The 22,751-nt window shown below is 62.6% G+C and overlaps 1 protein-coding gene across 2 annotated transcripts; it reads right to left on the bottom strand.

The window, feature by feature from the left end:
* Nucleotides 1-21,528, bottom strand: SEMA3F (semaphorin 3F). Of its 2 annotated transcripts, XM_058813183.1 has the most exons (19): nt 21,405-21,528; nt 18,397-18,559; nt 9,858-10,018; nt 9,648-9,710; nt 9,107-9,226; nt 7,524-7,604; nt 5,454-5,547; nt 5,015-5,134; nt 3,927-4,066; nt 3,724-3,838; nt 3,468-3,537; nt 3,217-3,361; nt 2,879-3,101; nt 1,973-2,061; nt 1,593-1,634; nt 1,281-1,438; nt 1,131-1,198; nt 661-794; nt 1-451 (listed from the first exon to the last, which is right to left on the bottom strand). In XM_058813183.1, the coding sequence occupies exons 2-19, from the start codon at nt 18,506-18,508 to the stop codon at nt 38-40; spliced, it is 2,349 nt and encodes a 782-aa protein (XP_058669166.1). In that variant the 5' UTR covers nt 18,509-18,559; nt 21,405-21,528; the 3' UTR covers nt 1-37. The 2 variants fall into 2 exon arrangements, with proteins under 2 accessions (XP_058669166.1, XP_058669165.1); XM_058813182.1 differs by lacking the exon at nt 7,524-7,604.
* Nucleotides 21,529-22,751: the final 1,223 nt, after the last annotated feature.

Raw genomic sequence — 22,751 nt, 5'->3', positions numbered from 1 at the left:
ATAGACCACTGTGCTAGCAAAGTCCCTGATGATGGTTTCATGTATGCCCATAGGTCTCTGGCTGGTGATTCCGGCGGTTCCGAGGCTTCCTCTGCTCCTGCTGCTCCTTGGCTTTGAGGCCCGCCAGCGGCTGCGGGGGGCTGGCGGCCGTGTGCCTCCAGTAGCCCTGGCAGTACTGGTCCAGCAGTCCCATTTCGGGCTGGCTGAGGAGCTGCAGCAGGTCCTGGTAGCGGGGAGTGGGGGCGCCGGGCAGGCCGGGGGCCGGGCTCTCTGCCTGGACCAGCACGGTGTGCACGGCGCGGCTGCTGAGGACGCGGAGCTGCACCTTGGTCACCGTGTGCTTGAAGTTGTTCTCGGTGGCGGTGCAGGAGTAGAGGCCGCTGTCGCTGAGCTGCAGGGCGCGCAGCAGCAGGCCCTGCTCCGTGCGCAGCACCCGGCCCTCTACGCGCACCTGGGGGCACAGCACAGGGGGCACGGCTCAGCGCTGGCACCCCTGCGCAGATGGGGGCACAGCACGGGGGCACGGCTCAGCGCTGGCACCCCCGCGCAGATGGGGGCACAGCACGGGGGCACGGCTCAGCGCTGGCACCCCCGCGCAGATGGGGGCACAGCTCAGCGCTGGCACCCAGCACCCCGCGCCCCAGCGCGGCCCTGCCCTACCTCCTTCCGCCGGTCGCTGTTGTCCTTCTGCAGCAGCCACTTGATGCTGGCCTGGGGCGAGCGGGGCTGGCACTCCAGGAAGGCTGTGCTGCCCTCCACCCCGTACTGCACGGCCTCCACCGTGTTCTTGTTGGCTGCAGGGGGGCCACAGGCAGCCAGGTCACCCCCAAACCCACTGCATCCAAGTATATTCAATCTCCTCCCCAATGTCTCCATCCAGCCATGCATCCGTGAACCAACCCATTCATCTGTGCTTGTTCTCATTCCCAATGTTTCCACTCATCAGTGCTCATCTTCCCCCCTACAACTACCCACTCATCCACCACCCACCCATTCATCCATGTATCTTCCCCTACATCTACCCACAAAACCATCCCTGCCAAGGAATCCCTGTGTCCCCAGGCAGCCCTGTGCCCTCAGCCTCCCCTCCCAGGTGTCCCATGCTGGAGCCTTGTCCCAGCCCCGCTCACCGTTGGAGTTGTAGCCGCGGCACTGCCGGATGGGGTTGCCGTGCCGCACGTCCTGCCGCCGGCTGCGCCTGCAGGAAGCGGGAGCTGAGAGGGGCAGCCTGTGCCGGGGGTGCCCCCCTGCCCTCCCTGCCCTCCCTGGCCACGCTGTACCTCTTGGAGGAGGCGGAGTAGCGGGTGCAGGCGCTGCCGTCCCAGGCGCAGTAGGGGTCCCGCGCCAGGCAGCAGTCGGCACAGGCCTCCCCGTACACGTCACAGCGGTGCAGCGCCAGGTGCGTCACGCCTACGGCCGAGGACACATAGAGCTGTTGCTGTGGGGAACAAGGAGGACAGGCTGAGATACTGCCTCATCCCCACTGCATCAGGGCCCTGCAAACACCCTGCTCAGGTGCTGTGGTGATGCTGGGCAATGCCACCGCTGGGACAGGGACGGGATCTGCCCACCCAGCCTCTGCTAGGACTCACCCTCTTGGAGGAGATGGTCATCGTCTTGATGGGGGCTGGCACCTGGATGAGAGCAGGAATGAAGGAGATGGAGGGATAACTGCTTGGAATGATGCTAACAGCCCTGGGGTGGGCACTCCAGACCCCCCACAGGCAGCTGGAGCAGGCAGAGCAGGCAGGGGGAGATATGAGTGGGCAGCAGGCAGGAGGACCAAAGCCTGGAGTCCCTCCAGAGCTAGCACAGAGGTAACTAGTGTCCCAAGGGACTGGCTGATGTCCCAAGGGGCTCTCTACTGTCCCAGGGAATGACTGGTAACTCAAGGGACTGGCTGCTGTCCCAAGGGATTGGTTGGCAGGGTCAAGAACACTCAGCAGAGGGTGGAGGACATGCCAGCCCTTACCTTGAACACTTCAATTTCCTCCAGCATGAGCTCCTCTGTCTCCATGTCATCCCGGGGGAGCACAATGACCTTCTGCACGGTGCCCCGATCTGCAAGACACCACAGTGTCCAGGTGCTCAGTGCTACCCTGGGCACCCATGCCCTCCCTGTCTGTGAAGGGCATCCCTGCTGGGCCTGTGGAAAGGAAGGATCCCCCAGGCCCATCCCCATCTCTCTCCTGCTGTGGCAGCTAGCTATGTCTGGGGTGGAGTGTGCCAGCTCAGGTAACCAGCTGTGTCTAACGAGTGCCACCAGAGTGCCAGAGAGTGCCCAGAGCAGCATGCAGACATGCACCAGGGCAGGAGAAGGACCAGGATGGATCAGGGGTGCTCTGGGATGCAGGGGAAGCACTGGCCTGGATGGTAGTGCCCCTAGGATGGGCATTGAGATCTGGGAAGGACAGGGCTGGATGTCAGTGCCTCTGGGATAGGCAACTGGGTAGGTAAGGTGCAAGGCTGGATGATGACGGGCTTAGCATGGGCAATAGGAATGGGTGGGTGCTAAGGTCAGGAAAGGATGAGTCTGCATGATGAGGCCCCTGGAACAGGCACCAGGACAGGGGGAGGATCAGGCTGCATGGCAGGATCCCGAGGATGGGAAGATCATGCTGGATCACTGGCTTCAGGGATGGGAGGCGGGCTAAGGGAAGGACCAGGCAGGACAGCAGGGTCTGTGGGATGGCACTGGGACAGGGAAAGAACAGTCTGTAGCCTGGAGGAGGGGCAGAGGGCTCTCAGGGGGGCATTCTCAGCCCCACACCCCGCCCTAGCGGTGGAGGGCACCGTGCTCTGGCCAGCCCTGGTGGTGCCCGTGCCCTCCGGGCCGCGGCGGAGCATGCTGTGTTCCCGCGGTGCGCGGCGTGGGTACCTGTGCCCAGGAAAAGCACCTCATAGCGCCCGTCTGCCGCGTCCACCTGGTCCACGGCCACGGTGGTGAAGCGGTAGTTGACGTTGGTGCGCAGCACCAGCGGCCGGCGGTGCGTGGGGTACACGGCGTGGAACATCAGTGGGTGTGCGCGCATGAAGTTGATCACCTCATCGGGGTAGTCCTTGGTCGACTTCATGGACGGGGTGAAGGTCCCCCCGGGGCACTGTGGTACAAACATCACCGGGGCTTGGTGAACTGGTGCCTGAGCACAGGTCTGAGGGTGCCGGCTGCTTGGCAGGCACTGGCTCACATACCCATGGTGCCCGGGGGTAACTTACGGTGCCTGGGCGGGGGTAGGGCATTTTTCCTGTGTAGGGCATCCACTGGTAGTTGGGTCCCTCCTTGTGGGCAAAGGGCCCGTTGAAGACCATGCGGATGTCAGCCATCGAGTAGACACACACAGCAGAGCCTTTGAAGACCGACCTGGGGGCAAGGACGTGCTGCCACCCTTTGTCATAGCATTGCCAGGACAGACGCCCAGCTGAAACTCCCTCCTCTCCTGCACTGTGCCAGGAGGGTCAGCACTCACCCCGAAGCAGAGAACACAGCGTAGATAACAGGGTTCTTGGTGTCCTGAGTCTGCTGGATGAAGACGTCCTCTTGGGACAGAAAGATGGAGGCGTCACCATAGGGAAGGTAGGCAGGGACACCAGGGTACAGGCAGAGCAGTTACCCATGGAAGAGCAAGAGGCAAGGGGCAGCAGCGGTGTCCCCAGCTCTGCCCAGGGTGCCGCCCAAGCCTGCAGGGGTAGAGAAGGCTCCCATCCCTTTCCTGGCACACTCACGGAGCTCGTCGAAGTGCGTTTCAATTCCATCGGGTCCCGGCACAGAGCAGACCAGCCGGGCCTTCAGGAAGGTGCTCCACTTGTTCACAAGGCAGCAGTGGCCCCCGTCGTCATTCTGCAACAGTGAGACCCCTGTGCTGAGCCCTGCCTGTCCCCCTGCCCACCTCCTGGCCTGCTTCCTGCCTCTCCTCCGCTACACCTACCAGGCAGATGCGCCCGATGCGGGAATAGACCCCAGGACTCAGCGGGGCATCAGCCGACTTCTCTCGGAAGAAGAAGTAGAGCTTGTCATCATTTCTCTCGCTGCTGTCAGGGATGAGCTGGGCACGGACAAAGGCTGGGTCTGGAATGGCACAGCACAGCATGGCACCATCAGCCCAGTGGCACCCCTGCTCCATGTCATAGCAGGATGCTGAGCCCCCCTCTGCTGAAGCATCACATCTCTCACGCTGTCAGAGTGAGAGCTACATCTCTGAGTGTCTCTTGTGATCTCTAACACACCAGGAGAGGCTTGAAGCATCTCTGGGGGCCCTGGGAGCATTCCTGAGGTCCACAGGTTGAAGAGATACATCAGCTCTACGAGCAAGGTGGTGGGAACCAGTCTTCCCCAGGAAGGAACCACACAGCATGGAAGCTTCTCAGGAAGCTTCTCCCTGCCATCCATCAGCCCGTGTCCAGCCTGTGCTGACAGCTCCCCCTCTTCAGGTTACCACCCTGCTGGCTCCCCAGCCAGGCAGGATCATCCCATCTGCTCTGCTGTGTTTACTCAGCTGCTGCCCCGCAGGCAGGGGTGCTCCGAGGGGGGCAGATGAACATTCGGGGTCACCGACTGCAGGCGACACGGGTGACATCTCAGCGCTGCACAAACCCGTGCACTGACACTGACAGGGCCAGCCCCATCTCTCACCAGTCTGCTCCCTCCACCCAGTAAAGCTCCAGGCATGTCTGTCAGTGCCCCACACAGCTAGCCCTGCTTCTGTGTGCCTTCCCATCCATCCATCCATGATCAATTCATCCATCATCCATCCGTCCATCCATCCATCCATCATCAATCCACCCATCCATGTACAATTCATCCATCATCCATCCATCCATCCATCCATCCATCCATCCATCCATCCATCCATCATCAATTCATCTATCTATCATCAATCCACCCATCCATCCATCCATCCATCCTGGCTGCTGTCTCCGTTCTGGAGAAGGAGGCAGTCCCACATGTCAGGTCCCACCTCTAGGCCTGGAGCCATGATGTCCCCAGAGCACCTGGGCCAGTGTCCCCTGCACTCACCGTTGAGCCAGCGGGAGTTGTACTGGTCTGTCCTCATGGCTGTCTGCTTGCCCATGGTGCGGAAGATCGCCGCGTCTGTGCCCATGAAGTCAATGTACACACCAGCATAAAGCTCCTCATCTGCAGAGGGCAGAGGTCAGCCAGGAATGCCCACCTCATCCCATCCACCCACCTTCTTCAACTGCCAGCCCCAGACCTGGCCAGTAGCCACCAGGCAACCAAGAGCCACTGCCTGTGACCATCCCAGAGAGTTCTGGAGGTTGGCACTGGTCTGTAACCACGATCTCCTCCTCTGCTGGCTCAGGTGCTTGGCCAGCTGAGGCAGGCAGGGGTGGCAGAGCAGGAACCCTGCTCCTCTGGGTGCAGCTGTTCCATCCCACCTGCATATTCCCTCTGCCCAGAACAGGAAGCACTGGCTCCAGGGAGCCACAGGACTCACTTATTAATGCAGAGACAGTGTCTACTTTGGGGTCGTAGGAACACTTCCCCTTGCCTGACTCCAGCTTGTCTGGCTCCAGGTAGAAGATATAATCCTGAAGAAGGAAGCAAATAGAGCAGCTGGTTAGACTTTCACCCCTCCACTCATGTGACAGCTCCCAAAGCCCCCCAGGAGAGGCAGCCTCCTCCAGGACGGTGCACAGCAGCGAGGACAGACGTGGAAGGGGTCTGCAGGTCTCCTGAGAAGCTGAAGCTCCTGTGAGCAACTCCTCCAAAGACGCTGGCTTCTTCTCCATGCCCTCCACCACTTGGAGACTTGGCTGAGCCATCAAGCTGAAGTGGGGCATCCATCCTCCAGGTCTGGGAAAACATCCCCCTCTGACAGCCTCTTCACTCCAGCTGGCTGTGCTGCACATTGTCACTTGCCCAGCAAGGTCACACAGCCCCAGCAGCTTCAGCAGGCAGGGCCGGCCCTGCAGCACAGCTCAGCACAGCTTGGCTGCTGGACCCACTGCACTTCTCTTGCCAGGGGCCATTTTCCAGTTCTTTTCTTCACATGGTGAAATGCTGTGTCTGCTCCATGGGATGCCTCCCTACCATTGCTTCTGCCTTCCCGTGGCCATCCCTGGCACCATCACACATTCCCAGCCAGGAGTGAGACCCACACTGCCTCTGGAGGCACTTCCAAAATCCTCTGTCAGGCTGGCCCAGCCAGGTCACTTCTCACCGTGGCAGAAGGACCACCTTCAGCTGAGACAAAGCAGCAGCACAGAGCACCCATGGGGAGCCTGGGCATGGGGGACCTTAAGTAACCAAATTGGGCAGATGCCCGCTGGCCCTGTGCCCTGGCTTTGGCACATGGGTGACAGACACAGTGACAGCCACCCTCCACTGAGAGGCCAGCAGGGTCCTGGTGGAGCCCAGGCTCTGGGAAGAACAAGGGAGGGTGAGGGGCTGGGATCTCACTGTGGGCATCTCCCACTGGAGGGTTTGCTCACACCAGCTGCCCAGAGAGGGGCACAGCCATGTTTCACCATCCCCATCACGGCACTGTGCAGTCTGTGCCACCATCACCATCACAAACACTTCTGCCCACTGCTGGCCCTGCTCCTGAAGTGGGCAACCACCTCACATGGACAACCTCTGTCTCTCCAGCACAACCCTGGCACTGGCTGCACCATCTCACCCTCCTGATCAGGCAACACAGGAGCCATTGTGGTGCTGGCACTGCTGATCAGCTAACACACCTGGAAATGCACCAGAGCTGCCAGGAAGCACGTGCTGGCAGCCCCAGGGAGCTCCTGCTGGGACACAGGGGTGACCATGACAGGCCCAGCAGGGGTGACCTGAGGGGGCTAAAATGGACACAGCCTTTTCCCAGCTGGCATTGGGGAATTGGCAGCAGGAGCTGCCCACAGTCTGGGAGATGCTCACTACCAAGCATCACCCTTTGCCCCCACCCACCCGAGGAGCTGGGGGAGCCTCAGGCTGCACCAGGGTGCCCATGTCCCCCATGCTCCCCAGCCCATGCACTGCCTGTGTTAGTCCGGAGGGGAGAGGCTGGGGGTGACACTGTCAGGGTGGGCTGCACACTGGGGTGCTCCCAGGAGCTGGGGATGCTGTCACCTCCCTGAGTGCACTTGACTGCCAGGATGACATAAGCCCCTCTTGGGGCAAGGTGAAGCAGCTGCTCAGTAAAGTCTCTGTAGGTCCTACCCCAACACATTCTGCACATCCTCCCCTGAATCATTCCAAGCCCCGTGGCTCTGCTGACACACAGTCCCACTTCCAAGGGACACAGCAAGCCTGGAGTAGGCAAAGGCAGCGGTGGGTGGAGAGCCACCATCCCTGACAGTGTCCCCCCTAGGATGGGGGGATCCTACACGGGCTGGGAGGAAGGAGTTAGTGGGAGGAGGAGAGCCGCCGCCAGGCCGGGGCCGGAGATGCTGCGCTGGGAGGGAAGGGGGCAGTGCCCGGCCATGCCCAGGGTCCAAGCATGCCAGTGGGAGGAGGAGCCCGCGGCTCTGGCATGGCGCCCCTGTGCCAGGCGGGCTCCCAGACCCGTTCCCACCTTGCTCTGTGCTGGTCTCGGGCTGAGGGGGCTGTCGGTGGAGCTGCTTCCCCGGCCTCCCGGCTGGCTCGGCGGGAACCCCTGGGGAAAAGGAGCAGGGCAGAGAGTTAGCACCAGCAGGGGAAGGACCCCCAGGGCAGGGGGGAGCAGGGGACCCCAGGAGATGGGTGATGGATGCCCACTGAGCAGCAGCACTGCTGTCCCCCTGGGCTCCTTCATGCTCCAGGCTGGGCTGGCCTCCAGCAGGAGCTTCTCCAGGATGGATCCTGCTCTCTCCCACAGAACTGGGGTGCCCTTAGCATGGGGTAGCAGAGAGTGGAGAGATGGTTGCCCACAGCCAGCCAGGCTGGGCTCACACCTGGGGGCTCAAAAATAGCACCTGCCACCTTGTTCCTCCTGCACTGATGAGCAACGCCTCAGCATCAAAGCTATGAGCGCCACGGGGTCACTGAACACTTCCACACTGCCACTGACCCTGCTGGCCAGCTAGTGCTGTCCTCCACTGCACTGGCACCCCAGGTCCTCCTCATATGCTGCCACTCCCCAGTTCAGACCCAATCCAATCCAAATTTGGGATGTCTGAGCAGCATTCCCCTCTCTCAATGCCCATGCCAGGTTTGGGGGCTCTGAGGCAGGCACCCTTCTCTCATATCCAGCGCCGTGATCCTCCATCAGTGGTGACTCCCTCTCCAGCCTCAGGAGAAGACACAGTCTGGGACCTGTCACTCCAGCACAGAGAGGACAGACACCTCACAGGGCTTGGGACCCCTGGGATGCTCATGCTGCCACTTGCAGAGACCAGCTCCCTCCCAAGGCTGTCCTGGAAATGCTCCTCTGTCTGCCACACCTCCTGCCTGGCGGCATGCAGCTCTGCCACCCTCTCACTGCACGCTGTGGTCCTTGGTGCTGGGTGACACCCATCCAGAGGTGTTCCTGACACGGCCACACGAGCTGGCACAATCCCTGCACGGCTCTCCCTGTGCAGCACTGGTGCTGGCATCCTTGGAATCTACGGTGAGGGGCTCAGGAGACTGGCAGCAAGTGGGAAGCTGGGTTGACATGTCCCTTGTCCCAGTGGAGATCCAGCAGTGGCTGCAGCCAGCAGGGTGGGAGGGCACGTTGTGTGCGAGCTGCCACAGAGTGCAGCCAAGTTCCAGCGTGAAGAGAAGTCCTTGGTCTGTGGAGATGGCTTGGCCCCGCTCAGCAGCACAACACTGTTAGCCATGGTCACACCCAGACTGCCCTTGCCCACAACCTTCACCTCCCCAGCAGCCAGCAGAGATGAGCCAAGCACGCACCCCACTGCAGCCTCATGGTGGCTGTGCCAGCACCCCTGTGCCAGACAGCAGCTCAGCACCCCTGTGGCACACAGCAGCTCAGTATCCCTGTGCCAGACAGCAGCTCAGCACCCCTGTGGCACACAGCAGCCCACCATCCCTGTGGCACACAGCAGCTCAGCACCCCCGTGCCAGACATGGCTCAGCACCCCCGTGGCAGACACAGCTCAGCACCCCTGTGGCACACAGCAGCCCAACACCCCCGTGGCAGACACAGCTCAGCAGCCCATCCCTCCCGCCCCTCACCTGGGCTTTGCGCCCGCGGTTGACGAAGGCACAGATGGGGTTGTAGGCGCCGGTGCCGCACACGTAGAGGTGTGTCCGGTTCCAGGGCTGGATCAGGCGGATGAAGTTGCCACACTCCCCCTGGGAAGCAGAGGAGAACATATCAACCCAAGCACGGGGGCTGTAGATTGCTGTGGGGTGGTGCTCGTGTGGGCATGGGATGGAACAGATCATTGGATGGCATGTGGCATGGGACAGCATGGATCAGGGGATGGCATGGTTCACAAGTTGGCAGCCAGAGGGCCCAGTCCTGGCTGGTAGGAGGAAGCAGCATGGGGAGCTTGGCCTCCTACTTGCCCAGAAAGCTCTTCAGGACCTGCCTGGCTGGAACAGAATGGGTGACAGGACACTGCAACACTCTGGAGCACCACCCCATCCCAACACAGCTGTACATGCTAGGGGGTGGCGTTTCCAGAGTAGGATACAGGGACACAAATCCCACTCCAGTGCCAGGCACCAGCCCCACCCCACAACCAGAAGGGGGTTCATGGTGGTTACTCACATTGCTGTTCTTGCCTGACAGGATGCACTCCTCGATCCTCTGCTGGGACGCGGGCCAATGGATCTGTGGAAACACCAACCCAGGGAGACCAGGACTCCCACCTGGCCCCACCAGCACCAGCTATGCCCATCGAGCTCCTGCCCTGGCATCCAAAAGGTCCCCAAAATGCCCCATTCCCCCTTCCACCTGCTCGCCCTGCCCTGCCCTTACGATGAGGGGCTCGCGGTTGATGTCGTGCAGGTCCAGCGACAGCACGTAGTCCTTGCTGCCCACGTACATGCGGTCGTGGTCCTCATCCTTCAGCAGGATGCGGTAGTCGCTGGAGTTGAGGAGGAAGTTGAAGAAGTGTGCTGTGCCCGTGGCCTTCAGCTCTACAGGGGAAAGGGAAGGTGTCAGTACCCCAGGGACCCCAGTGTCACCCCTGAGTCCAAGCTGGGCCCAGCTGGAGGACAGCCCATGAGAGGAGGTGCCTGCTTTCCACCCCATGAGCACCATGATACTGCCACCTCTATGCGGGACAAGGGACAATGACAGAGATGCTCATGGCCAACTGGGACAACCAAGAGTGGCCAGCATAACCCGGGTTCAGGAGATCCAGCACCCCACAACAGGGAGTGAAGGTTGCCATTGAGATGGGGCAGGAGACCAGAGCTCTCTGCCACCTCAGCCCAGAGACCATATCTCCCAAAATTTCCAGCATCATCCTCCTCCTGCACCATGACTACATGTTCCAGCCAAGCCTCTGGCTCCTAGGATGGAGAGCTGGGACCCCCGGGAACGAGCTCCAGGGGAGGTGATGAGCCTCCCCCCCGCCCCGCACACCCCATCCCCCCCTGGAAAGTTATTTTTAGTCTAAGTGTGGGAGCAAGGAGTGAAAGAGGATAATGAGGGTCATGAATATTCACAAGTGCAACGAGGCAGCCAGATGGAAGGCAGAAGTGCTGCAGATGATGTGGGCCAGTGCCAAGAACCACGCAGCAGGGCCAGGGCACGAGTAAGACAGAGCACCCTACCCCAACAGGATACAATGTCCTGGAGGCCACCTCTTTGGAGATGCCACTCTTTGGAGGAGTCACTCCCCTTGGAGGTGTCACCCTCTTTGGATACCACCCCCAAATATCAGATGCCACCTCCATGGGATGACATCTGCCCTGGATGCCACCCCTTTGGATACCACTCCAAGCCATCAGATGCCGTCCCCATGGGATGTCATCTTGCCCATATGCTTCCTTTTGGAGGTGCTGCTCTCTCAGGATGCCATCAACAGCCATTGGATGCCACCTACACGTGATGCCATCAGCCTCTGAAGCCAACGACTTTGGAGACACCGCACTTTTAAAAGGTGTCACCCTCTTTGGATGCCACAAGCAACAATCAGATGCCATCCTCAGTCATTGGATGTCACCCTCATGGGATGCCATCTGCCCCCGATGCCATACTCTTTGGCGTTGTCATCCTCTTTGGATGCCACCAACAGCCATCGGGTGACACGTCCATGATGCACTGATCCAATGAGCACCTTCACCCTGTGGAGAGTGTCACAGGAGGCACCAGGAGCAGCTCTGGGGACCCTTCCAGGGGAGGAGCAGAGCAGGGTCCTGCAGGTCAGTGTCAGGAAGCATCACCCTGGCTTCCAGGCAGCACCGGGCAGGGCTCCAGCAGCCAGCTTCCATTGCCAGCACGAGGCCAAGTGCCTGCACATCCCCTGACCTCCGGGCTGCACAAGGGACTGGAGTGTCCCACAGGTGCCCCCAGGGTCCCTCCCATGCAGGGCAGCCCCTCTGTCCCACGGCTGGCAGTGGTTGATGGTCCCCAGTGCCACCCCTGCGCAGATCTGGATGTGCTCAGCCGCAGCAGCGAGGCCAGAGCACACACATGGAATGGGAACTGTGGGGGCTGGCTGCGGGAACGGTGTCACAGCTGTGACAGGAACCCCTGCTGGCCTGGGGGCTCGGGGCCTGCCTGTCTGCCAGGGCTGCAGGGAGGGATGAGCACAGTGGGCATGAGCAAGGGCTGGAATTTGGGCTGCAGGCGGGGGAGCCATGGCAGAGCTGCTGCAGTGGAACAGTGCCAAGGATGGGGGGCCAGCTCACCCACCCACCCGCGGCAGGCTCCTCCTCCTGCCTGCCCCATCTGGGCTCCAGATGCTCCCTGCTGCTGGCTCACATGCCACCCATGGCGTCCCCAGCCTGTGCTGGTCCCTGACTGTGCCATGGCACTCTGGGGCTGCTCCCTGCCTGTCCTGTGTCCTGAGGCTGCCCCACTGGGCTGTACATTGTGTGTGTACAGGTGTGTGCAGGTGTGTACCCCTCACTCTGGGTGTGTACAGGTGTGTGCAGGTGTGTACCCCTCACTCTGGGTGTGTACAGGTGTGTACCCCTCACTCTGGGTGTGTACAGGTGTGTGCAGGTGTGTACCCCTCACTCTGGGTGTGTACAGGTGTGTACCCCACACTCTGTGTGTGTGTGTATAGGTGTGTACCCCACACTGTGTGTGTGTGTGTACAGGTATGTGCCCCACACTCTGGGTGTGTGTACAGGTGTGTGCCCCACACTGGGGGTGGGCTGGTGCTTCCCTCAGTACAACGGTGGTGTCACAGAGCTCGGGATCAGGAAAGGCAGGGTGGCTCTGGCAGTGAGTGACACAGGCAGAGCAGAAGAGCTCCGTCCCCAGCTGCCAATGACGGAACTGCAGGCAGAGACAGGGATGGCAATTAAACTGGGCAGGAGCCCCCATGCCAGGACAGCCCCTCATCTGTGATCCCTGCCAAGCCTGGGAACACCAGCACCAACAGCCCCGGGATCCTGGAGTGCCGGGACACTGGGTGGTGGAGGGTTCCATGTCAGTGACAGCCCCAGATATCCCACATCCATTCGGATGGGCGTCTCCAGGGCCTGCCAGGGGACAGGGCCAGCAGCACAAAGGGCCCTGGCCCCCCGCCGGTGTCTCCATTCAGCCCCCACGGCCCAGCGATCAGAGGGGCGCTCCCGAGGCAGGGCGGTGCCGGACCCGCTGCCCCGTGACGCCCTCTGCAAACACAATGGTGGGGCGGCCAGGACCCTGCCACCACCTCTGACCTCCCAAACCGCCACCGCCCTGCCTAATCCCCAGTGTCCCTGTGCCCCCAGAGCTGCCCCCGCAGCCATGGGGTGTCCCTGGGGATGCCGAGGGGCAGGGGCTGCAGAATCCCGCTCCCACCGATGCGCCCCAACGAGCAAATTCCCTCCTGCTTCGCCATCGCCAACCCCAGCACCGACACAGCTTCCCCGGCTGGCCGGGAGCCTAATCCTATTTTAATTGCCGAGCACCGGAGCCAGGAGCCGCTCGGCATCACAGCCAGGGTGGCCTCCGTGGGGACCGTCCCCTCGCAGCATTCCGCGGAGCCCCCACCGAGGCGCCCCCCGGGACTCTGCTGCCTCCATCGCTCCGTGTCCTCGGGCTCTGCGCCGCAATTACCCCGCGCCCTGGAGCGATGCCGGCGGCCAGGAGCCCCAGGCTGGCAGCAGGGCGCGATGCTCAGCCTTGCCCGCGGCACCGCCGCCCCGCTGCAGGCTCTGCAAAGTCAAATTCCCCCTGCAATGCCAGTTTCGGGCTGCATTCCCGGCTCCGGCAGCTGTCCACCATCGCTGGCCGTCACCGCTGACCCCCATCGCGCAGGGGTGAGTGGTCCCCATTCATCGCCCACTGGCACGGAGACCGGCGCTGATCTCCAAAGGAAAGGGGAGATTTTGGGGGTTCTCGATAAACCGCGCACCCCGTGGGACTCCTCACTCCAGCCCAGTCCCCCAAACCCTCCCGACTCCCCCAAACATCACCAGGGCACCCGCATGAAGAGTTAATGCCATTACGACCCGCGCGGGTCACCTCCCCAGGTGCACCATCACTGCATTCCCCAAAACCAATTACAGGCGCTCTCACCTAATTAGATTCTAATTATGGGCTTGTAGCGCATTCAACATAATTAGCATGTAAATTACACGGCGTGTTTATATTCAATAACCGCACTCCCGCCCCCCCCAGTCCCCGGCTGGCGGAGCCAGCGCCTTTCGGGAGCCCTTTCTTTGCATGGGGAAGAATGAATTCACTTTAAATGCCGATGGAGAAGCCCAGCACTGATCCCAAGGGAGCCTGGCACAGCAGGGATAAATCCCATCTCCATCCTGCAGCGTTTCATCCCACAAATTTAAAAAGCGTGCCCCAAATTTTGATTATGTTCCCTACTAATTTTTTTCCCTGCTCGGAATTTGAGATGCAGCTTTTTGGGTATGCGTCAGAGGGGCAGGATGGGGAGCGATGCCAGGAGAGGGATGGGGGGCTGGATGTGTCCCCTCTCGTGGTTAAAGCATTTGTTGTTATTAGGGCTGATCAAAGAGCTGGGTGGGTCGTCCGATGAAAGCAGAATTGCTTATTTGTTTGAGCGTCACTCCGCTACCCCTTGATGGGTTATTTATGATGTAATTAAGCTAATTACATGTAATAAGAGAGTTTCCGTGGCCCCCAGCCAAGCTCTTTTCCCATTTAACCGATTCACAGGTGGGAGGAAACCGAAGCTGCCTTGCAGGGGCTCGGGAGATGAAATAACTCCTGTTCGCGCTTGCTGCCTTCCAGCCCCGGCCATCTCCAGCCCGCTGGAGCACCGCCCCGTACCGGCACCCGCGGCACAGGACAGACAGACAGACAGGTGCTACGGCCGCTGCCCGGCTCAGATCCCCCGGGATGAAAGAGGTGCCGGCCGGGTGCTCCCGCAGCCATCGCAGCCCGCCCGCTTGGGCGCAAGCCAAAAAGCAATTAAAAAAATAAAAAGAAAACCCACATTTTTTCAGCGGAAACCGCTGATTCATCCCCGGGCCAGCCTGCCCCAAGCGCTGGTGTGTGCCTGTGCCCCAAGGAGCAGCGCTGCGAGGGGAACCCATCCCCACCGAGCATCCCTGAGCAGTGGAGACCGGGCTCCTGGCTGGGTCGGGGGATGCTCCAGCAGCACGAAATCCCCTTCAGGAAAGAGCCCGGCTTCAGAAAAAATACTTCAATCACCCCAAAAGCAAAGTGCTGAGCGGAGGTGCCCTAAGCCACTGCTGTTTGGGCTCTTTTGTTTAATGTTTGGACACGATTTCTTTCCGCAGCCCCCGAAGAGAGGGCACGGTGCCGGGTGGGAACTGCGGCTGCTCCAGGCCCTCTGCTCTGTGCCCCAGCACCCCTGCCAGGACCCCGGGAAGGGCCATGCTGTTCCATAAGGAGCACTGTTAATTTGAGGGATAACTGGCTTATTAGATACAGGCTTGGGGGGGCTGAAATAGCGCAGGGTTTTTGGGGGAGGGAGGGTTTAAGGAGCTTATGGAGCCTCGCAGCCGGAGCCAGGGAGCTCAGCCCCAGCAGCAGCCGGTCCCAGCGGGTGGAGGGGCTCTGCCGCAGCCCCCCACTGTCCCAGCCGGGGAAATCCTCTTAGGGGTCACAGGGTTCAGCCCCATGGCCCCGCCCCTTCGGGCACGCCAAAGGGGACTGCGGCATCCCCCTGACCTTTACGGGGCCTGAGGAGCAGCACGGGGCACCCACGGCAGGGTGGGGACCAACAGGGCCAGTGTTCCCAGCACATTCCCAGCACTGGCTGTCCCTAAGCCCTTGGCCCGGCTCGCACCCCCTGTTTATCCCATCCTGCTGTCACCAAGCAGTGCCCACAGCTGCAGCAGCTTAGGAGGGCGCCTGGGTGGCCCCCAGGACATGGTGCCCTGCCCGGGCTCCTCTCCAGCCATCTGCCACCCCCCGGCCCGGATCAAGCGTGCCGGTATCTCCTGGCCACCAGCAGAGATGCCAGCGGGGTGGGAGGGGAAACTGAGGCACGAGGCAGGCAGGAGTGAGGCCAGGCAGGGGGCTGGCAGTGCAGCCCAGAGGAGACTCCACGCTCAATTCATTCTTTTTAAAGTAATTTTTTTCCCCTGCAGGAACTGCCCTGCCTCTCACCCCGGCCCTCCCCGCCGGGGCTGCCCCCGGCTGGAGCTCAGCCACAGCTTTTCCGAGAGGTGCCAGCAGGGCTGCTCCCCTCGCTGCAGGAGCAGCTCCCGTTTGGAAGCCCCACGGAGAGCCCTGACCTCGAGGGCTTCCCGCCCTGATGCGGGGCCGGAGCCCACCCTTCCTTCCCGCACGCTGTTCCCACGCTGGACAGGGAGCAGGACACGGAGGGATGAATCACCATCATCACCATCACCTCCTGCATGCCCGTGGGGAACGGGCCAGCCTCTCCGGTGCCCGAGCCCCCGGCCCGGAGGAAGGCCCGGAGCAGAGGGGAGCGCAGGATGTGCACGGCAGTGTGGGGAGCGAGTGGATTGTTAGCACGGAGATGATTAAAAATATCCACCCTATTTCTGGCCAGCACTGGGCTGGGATCTGGGAAGAGCTGTTGGCAAAAGGGAGCTGTGCCGGAGCCGCTCCCAGCACTGTTCTTTCCATGCTGGTCACCTTCCTCCCACCGACACACGGACAGGAAAGCCTTGAGAGGAGGACAGACGTAAAGAGACCACGGGGGGAGGACTGACCCTGCCCGGCCATCACCCTGCACAGGGCACTGCAGCCCAGCTCCCACCCCTTTCCTATCACTCCAGCACTTCACAGCTGTATTTTTTCCCTGCTCTCAGACGCCGGGGCTCCGTGGAGGATGACGCAGGCCCCGGGGAGCTGCGACAAACCCCTGGCGCGCGATAACAGCGAAGGCAAACAAACCCAGAGACGCTCCCGCGGCTGGCAGCGCTCCAGGCAGCACAGCCACCCGGCCACGGCGCCGGGGACACCCCTGGGGACACGGCCCCTCCTTCCCCAGCAGCCTGGCCACAAGGCCACCCCCATCCTACCCTGCACTGGGATGCTTTAGCCAGAGGGATGCTGTGCTGGAGACCCAACCCCAACCCAGCAGCCGTGACTGTACAGCCACTGGTGCCCTGTGGCAGCACAGCCATCCCTGACAGCAGAGCCCAGCCCAGCTTATCACAGCAATGTCCCCAGCCCAGACCCATCACACCCCACCCCACTGTCTGCAGCTGCACTGGGAGGTTTGGGGCATTGGGTATCATCCCTGCCTCTAGAGGCAAGAGAAGGGGCTGGACCATCCACCAACTGCCACTGTCACCCCATATCTCTTGGCTCTCGGGCTTCAGGGAGGCTGCACATGGATGATCACCTCAGGAAGCTGCTCACCAGCAGTTTGGTGTGAGGCTCCCAGCTGGCCCTCGAGGAAAACCCTGGGAGAATCCTCCACCACTGCCACCCTTGCCAGAGTACAGGCAGGAAGGAGGTGAGGGGCACCCCTTCCCAACCCCAATGTGCTTGGATCCAGCACACCACTGGCATTTCTTCTCCTTGCGCCAGTGCAAATCAGCCCTTCTCCCACCACAAATGCCCCCTCTAGGCAGTGAGAGCAGGGGGAGCCCTGCCACACCTCAGGCAGGAGGGAGAAGGACTGCAGATCCTGAGCACAGCCAGGAACCATTGCTCCAGCCAGCTGGGGCCGAAAAAAACCAACCCCAAACCAGCCCCTAACTTGTGGCACAGCAAGCTTAACCATGCCTATCCAGAATTAATCTCACTCCTGGAGCACACCGCGGCAGTGGGCACCAGGTCCAGCTGGGACTGCTGGAGCCTCCCCTCTCCACAGCTGTGAGGATGAGGTGTTTTAAGCCAAGGTAGAGAAGCATCTGTACAGCAGCTAAAGTGCCCCAGCAGCCCCCAAACCCTCTAAAAACGCTGTTTGGAGAGGAAAGTGGCGCCTGCCTCTGGGGAGGAACTTGCTCACTGCTTTCCAGCCTGGACTTGTCCCCAGACTCTTCATACCAGCCATTTTTTCTGTCAAGACCAGCCTGTAACACCCATGGCTATTGCTGCTTCACTGCATTTGCTGTCAGCCCCCCAGCCCCTCCTGCCTGGCTCTGCTGTGCTCACCGCCAGCTCTGCCACCACATCCCTGGGCTCACACCTTCAGCAGGTGACCAGAGGGCAAAGGCACAGTGGGACAGCAAAGGAAGGGCACAGGCAGCACAGCCCCAGCTCTCCCACAGACCCCAAGGGGAGGCAGACATGAGATTCCTCGTGTCTGTCACCTCCTGACACACATCCAAGCAGGCAAACCCACAGCAGGAACAATTCCTGTTCCACTCCTCCAGGTTTGCAGCCCTGGGACCTGCCTCATCAGCCTCAGCCCGCCCTGCTCAGCAACCTCCAAACAGGAGCTCAACACAAACCCCTCGGCCAATGTGCACCCCAGAGCTGACCCAGGGGTCCCCCCGCAGCTCCTGGAGTGGCTGGGTGGGCTAAGCAGCCCCGGAATGAAAGGGTTAAGCCCCTTCCCCCCACCCAGCACCCTCCCCTGCTGCTTCTCCCGGCTCCCTGCCAGCTCCCAGGCGTTAATACCAGCTGGGGGGGTCGGGGCGGCGTCAAGCTGCTGTCTGGAACCGGGGTGCTGCCGGGGGGGCTGCTGCACCTCAGCACCCAGCCTGGCCAGATGGAGGGAGCCACCCACCCACAACAGGGAGCACACTGGGGGCACTAGGCAGGCTACCAGCACCCCAAGACCGCACCAAGTGCTGGTGCAGATTGGGAGCGCAGCCACACCTGAATATGGATCCCCGAGGAGATTGTGACGGTGCAGATCACTGGTGCCCCCCAAACGAGGAGGAAGAGGAGGAGGAGGAGCCTGTACTGGGGTGCCCGTGGTTTCCTCCACCTTGGGGTCCCACCCAGCCCCCCAGTCCAACAACCAGTCCCTTACCTTTGAAGGAGAGCTGCACCCTGGGGGTAGCGAGGCCGTGGTCCTTGGGGTGGGCAGCCCGCCAGCCCAGAGTCAGCAGGGTGGCCCAGAGCAGGACTCCGACCACGGGCATGGTGGGCACGCGCCGGGGCGCCCACACCGAGGGCAGCCTGGGGAGCCGAGCCTGCCAAGGGGGCACACGTGGGAGGGAGGTCAGTGCACTGCACCCACCACCCCCGAGGGGTACAAGCCCCTCATCCCGCTCTCCATCACCCACAGCATCCTCTGGGTGCTGAACCCCGCTCTGCAGGCTGCACAAATAGGGGGGCCACAGCCTCACCTCTCTGGTGAGCAGCAGGGCGAGGCAAGCACGGCGAGAGCTGCTGCAGCACCCTCCTCCAGCCCAGCTGGCCAGGTGAGGAGCATCCCTCCATCCCTCCTCACTCCCCCCCCTCAGCTGCAGCATCCCCAGCCCCCCACTGGGTTGGCTCTCCCTGCCCCAGCACCCAAAGGGGTCCCACTGCCAGCCCTTGCCTCCCCACCTCTCCTCCCAGCCCCCAGCAAAGCCACAGCAAGCAGAGCTGGGATCAAATCTTTCCAACATGAAGGAAATCTGGACTTCATTATTCCAAGAACGTACAAAAAAAAAAAAAAAAAAAGGATTTTTTTTTTTTCATAAATAAAAGAGGAAGAAAAAGAAGAGGGAAAAAAAAAAAAGCCCTGCCTGTGTGCCAGGCAGCTGGACTCCCTGGGGCTCCGGCACTGAGCGGAGCCCGCCAAGCTGCCTCCAGCAAGCCACACACGCACCCCGGCACGGGGCACGGGCACGGTGCCCCCCACGTGCCCCACGGCCCCTCCTGGACACGCCACGCCCCGGTCAGGCCCCTGTCCCGAGGCAGCACCCTCCTGGGGGAGTCCAGGGCACCTCAGGCAGGATTTGGGCAGTGGGAAGCCCCTGGTGTCCCCAGGGAGCTGCACGCCGGGGTGGGATGCACTGTGCCACAGCACTCAGGCATGCGGGGAGCATCCAGCCAGCCCGGGCAAAGGGGGCAGCTCTGTGGGAACAGGGGTCCCCACCGTGACACCCCGGTGAAGCCATGCCCTGCAGGGCTCTGCCAGCTGCCACCCACAGGGGACAGGCACACCCACAGAGCTGGATGGATGGTGGGAACCCTTTGGGGCACCCCGGAGAGAGATGCTGAGCTGCAAGGGGAGCAATCCCGCACCCCACCCGGGTGGTCTGGCTGGCCTCTCCTGCAGTGCACAGCACCCACACCGCCAGCCCCCAGCTGGGCAAGGGCAGCAGCACTGTCACCAGCAGCAGGGCAGGACCCCGAGTGCGGTGGCACCGCTGCTCCCTGGGGCTGTGTATTTTTTTTTTCCTTCTTGCCTTTGGGGTCAGTAAATATTTCAATTTGCTCCTCTGTCCCTGAGCACACCCAGCTCTGCTCCATTGTACTGGTATTCAGTCCCTTTTCAGGCTGCCTTCTCCCACCCATTCCCAGGCTCTGCCCTTCCCATCAGCGCCAGGCCGGGACAGCCTGCACCCCCAATTCCTCCACCAGCCAAAACTCCAGTTGGTTGCAGTTAAATAACCCCCCTCCATCCAAACCTCCCCCCTCTCCCCGGCAGCTTTAGGAAATAATTCTGGCAAATCCTACTATTGCATTTGGATGGAGCGGCGTACGCGTCAGAGACAGGGAGCGAGATGGCAAACAAAGGAAAAGAGGGAGAGGAGGGGAGCGCAGCGAGCGCAGGGCGAGGAGAGGGGAAAGGGCCGGCGGTGAGTGGGGGGCACACAGACCCGGCTGGGAAAGGCAAATTCCAAGGAAGCAAAAAAGGGAAACGGGCCGCTGGAGTGCACCTTGGCCAGGAAATGTCCATTTCCAGGGTCATCTGCACTCGGGGGAAACGGAGAACTCCAGGGGAGAGCGGCCGCATTCCTGCCCTCCAGCCCCCGGGCTGTCTGAGCTTGGAGGACTTTTTTAGCAATTAAAGTTTGGCCATTGCTTGTGCTGCCGCAGGAAGATCAAAATCCCACTCGGCTTTATCCCCCCTTCCCCGGGCTGGTCAGCTCCGCGTCGCCGAGCCCCAGCAATTAGGGAAAGGTTTTCTCGTCTGGAACGGGGACTCATTTTGGGATCGAAGCCCCAAAGAGGGCTCAGGGGATGCCTCGGGAGAAGCCGGGGGGACCCAGGGGTAGGGCTGCCTGCACGCCCGCTCCCCGCGGCCTCGGGAGAGAGCAGGAAACATTTCGGGAGGGAAAAGCAATAGAGGCAGGATAGGCAGTGGGAGGGGAGCCTGGCCCACCTCCGGCCACGGCGCGCGATGCCATCAGTGGGACGGGGGGAAAAATAGGGGGGAAAAAAAAATAACATAACATAATACAATAACGCTAACTGCCCAGCGCGGCCCCGCGCACACGGGAAATAACTTTGCACAACTTTGCGCTCTGGCACGCCTGGCCTGTCCCCAGGGAGCGCCGGCTGTCCCCTGCGCCCCCCGCCCGGGCGCCCTCCGCGCAGCCCCAGCGCGCCCGGCTCCTGCCGGGGCTCGCCGCCCCACCGGGCGGGCTCCGCCAGCCTGCTCCGGCTGCCGGCCGTTCTCCGGCGTGTGTGTCTGCCCCGGCACCCCTCCCCGGGCACCCGCTCGCCGCCGAGCCCTGTCGCAAGCCCCGTGCCCCGGCAGCTCCCCGCCAGCCCCCGTCCCCTGCGCCAGTCCCCCCGCCCCGAGCGGCACCGGGGCGCGCCCGCCCAGCCGCGGCTCCCGGAGCAGGGCCACCGGCAGGGTATCCCCACCTCGGTAAAACCCCGCTGCGAGGCGGGGAGCGGGGGTCCCCAGCGCGCCCGGTGCCACCGGCGGCTCGGGGATGGGGTCCCGGCACCGCACCGGCGGCGGCAGCCCGAGCCCCACCTGCCCGCTCCACCGGCAACTCGCGGCGGGGGGGACCCACACGCGCGAGTTCCGAACGGCGGAAAGTTTTCCCGGGGCGCCCCCCGCGCCGGGCATCGCTCCGCCGCCGCACTTACCTCCGCGGGGTCCCGGGGCGGCGGGGCGCTCGGAGGGCGCGGGGCTCAGCGCCGCGCCGGGGTCCCGCGGCCCCCCGCCATCGCTCGGCCGCACTGCCGCCGCGGCCCCGGCCCGTGAGCGCCGGGCGGGGCGGGGCGGGCACCGGGCGGGGCCGGCCCCCACTGGGCCCCGCTCTGGGCCCGCCGCGGGGGGCGTCCCTCGCACGGCCCTCCCCCGGCCCCTCCCACCGCCCCGGGCCGCAGGTTCGAGCCCCGGCGCCGCCCCCGCCGCTCACCTCCCGCTCCGGCCCTTTGTTGCGGGGTGCCGGCGCTGCCCCGCCGCGCCCTGCCCGCCCGCCGGTGCCTCGCCGCACCTCCGCAGCCCAGCAGCCTCCCGCCGGTCCCGGGAAGGAGGCGGATAAATAAGTGCCGTCCCTCCTTTGTCTGCCGCGGCGGGGGGCGGCCCGGGGCGGCGGGGTCTGCGGGGAGCCGAGCCCCGGCGAGTCGGCGGCTTTGTGAGAGCTCCGGCTCCGCTGAGAAACCAAAACCGACTCCCAGACGCGGCATCTCCAGATGCCGGGAGTGGGGCGACGTCCCCAGCCCCACCTTGCCCATTCTGCCGCCCCCAGCCCGGGTACCCTCAGGGGTGACCCCAGCCCTCAGCCCGGGGCAGGAGGGTGAGCCCTGCCCGCTCTGGTTGCACGGCATCCCGCCGCCCTGGGGCTGCTGGCACCTGGGGATCCCTGCTCGGTACCTGTGCCTGGCATCCAGGACCTGCTGGCTCCCGGGTATCCCTTCCTGGCACCGTTCCCTCCGGGGCTGGCACTGGTGATCCCTGCCCAGCACCGTCCCCCTGCACACCCAAGGCAGTGACGGGCAGGTGCTGTGCACTGAGCTCTGTAGCCCTGCTCTGGTCCTTCCTGCCTGAAGGGGACACTTTGGAGTCCCCCAAGTGCCAGGCGTGTGTCTCAGTTCCCCTGCTCTGTTTCTGCCAAGCTGGCAGCCTCTGCCAGGGCCTCCTCACCCAGATGTGGGTACAGCCCCCTGCAAGCACCACAGGGCTTGGCCCTATGCCCCCCAATCCCAATAGGACCTTCCCCCTTGGCCTAAGAGGATCCATGCAGAGGTTTGCAGCCTCTCCTTCTGCTTACCTGCTCCCAGATGGGGTAATGAGGCGTTAAGGATGCTGAAAAACTACAACGACACGCGCTGGAGCAGAAGGTGCCCTGATCTAAGACCCATCATTTCCTCTGAGCCAAGGCTTCTTGGATGGGAGCGGGGCAGGGGGAGCCAAGGCATTCCAGCACAAAGACCAGGGAATGGAGAGCAGCAGCCACCCACAAGCAGGCATTGCTGCTGGAATAACTC

The sequence above is a fragment of the Ammospiza caudacuta genome, chromosome 12 (genome assembly GCF_027887145.1).
Source record: "Ammospiza caudacuta isolate bAmmCau1 chromosome 12, bAmmCau1.pri, whole genome shotgun sequence".
NCBI lineage: Eukaryota > Metazoa > Chordata > Aves > Passeriformes > Passerellidae > Ammospiza > Ammospiza caudacuta.
This window is presented reverse-complemented; position numbering and strand designations above follow the sequence as displayed.

What these genes read in the sequence shown, in the direction of transcription:
- SEMA3F (XM_058813183.1), bottom strand. Translation starts at nt 18,508, where the DNA reads ATGCCCGTGGTCGGAGTCCTGCTCTGGGCCACCCTGCTGACTCTGGGC. An exon ending in CCTACCCCCGCCCAGGCACC is followed by an intron (nt 3,102 to 3,216) that starts GTAAGTTACCCC and finishes TTTGTACCACAG; the next exon opens with TGCCCCGGGGGGACCTTCAC. An exon ending in GGTGCTTTTCCTGGGCACAG is followed by an intron (nt 2,062 to 2,878) that starts GTACCCACGCCG and finishes GGTGTCTTGCAG; the next exon opens with ATCGGGGCACCGTGCAGAAG.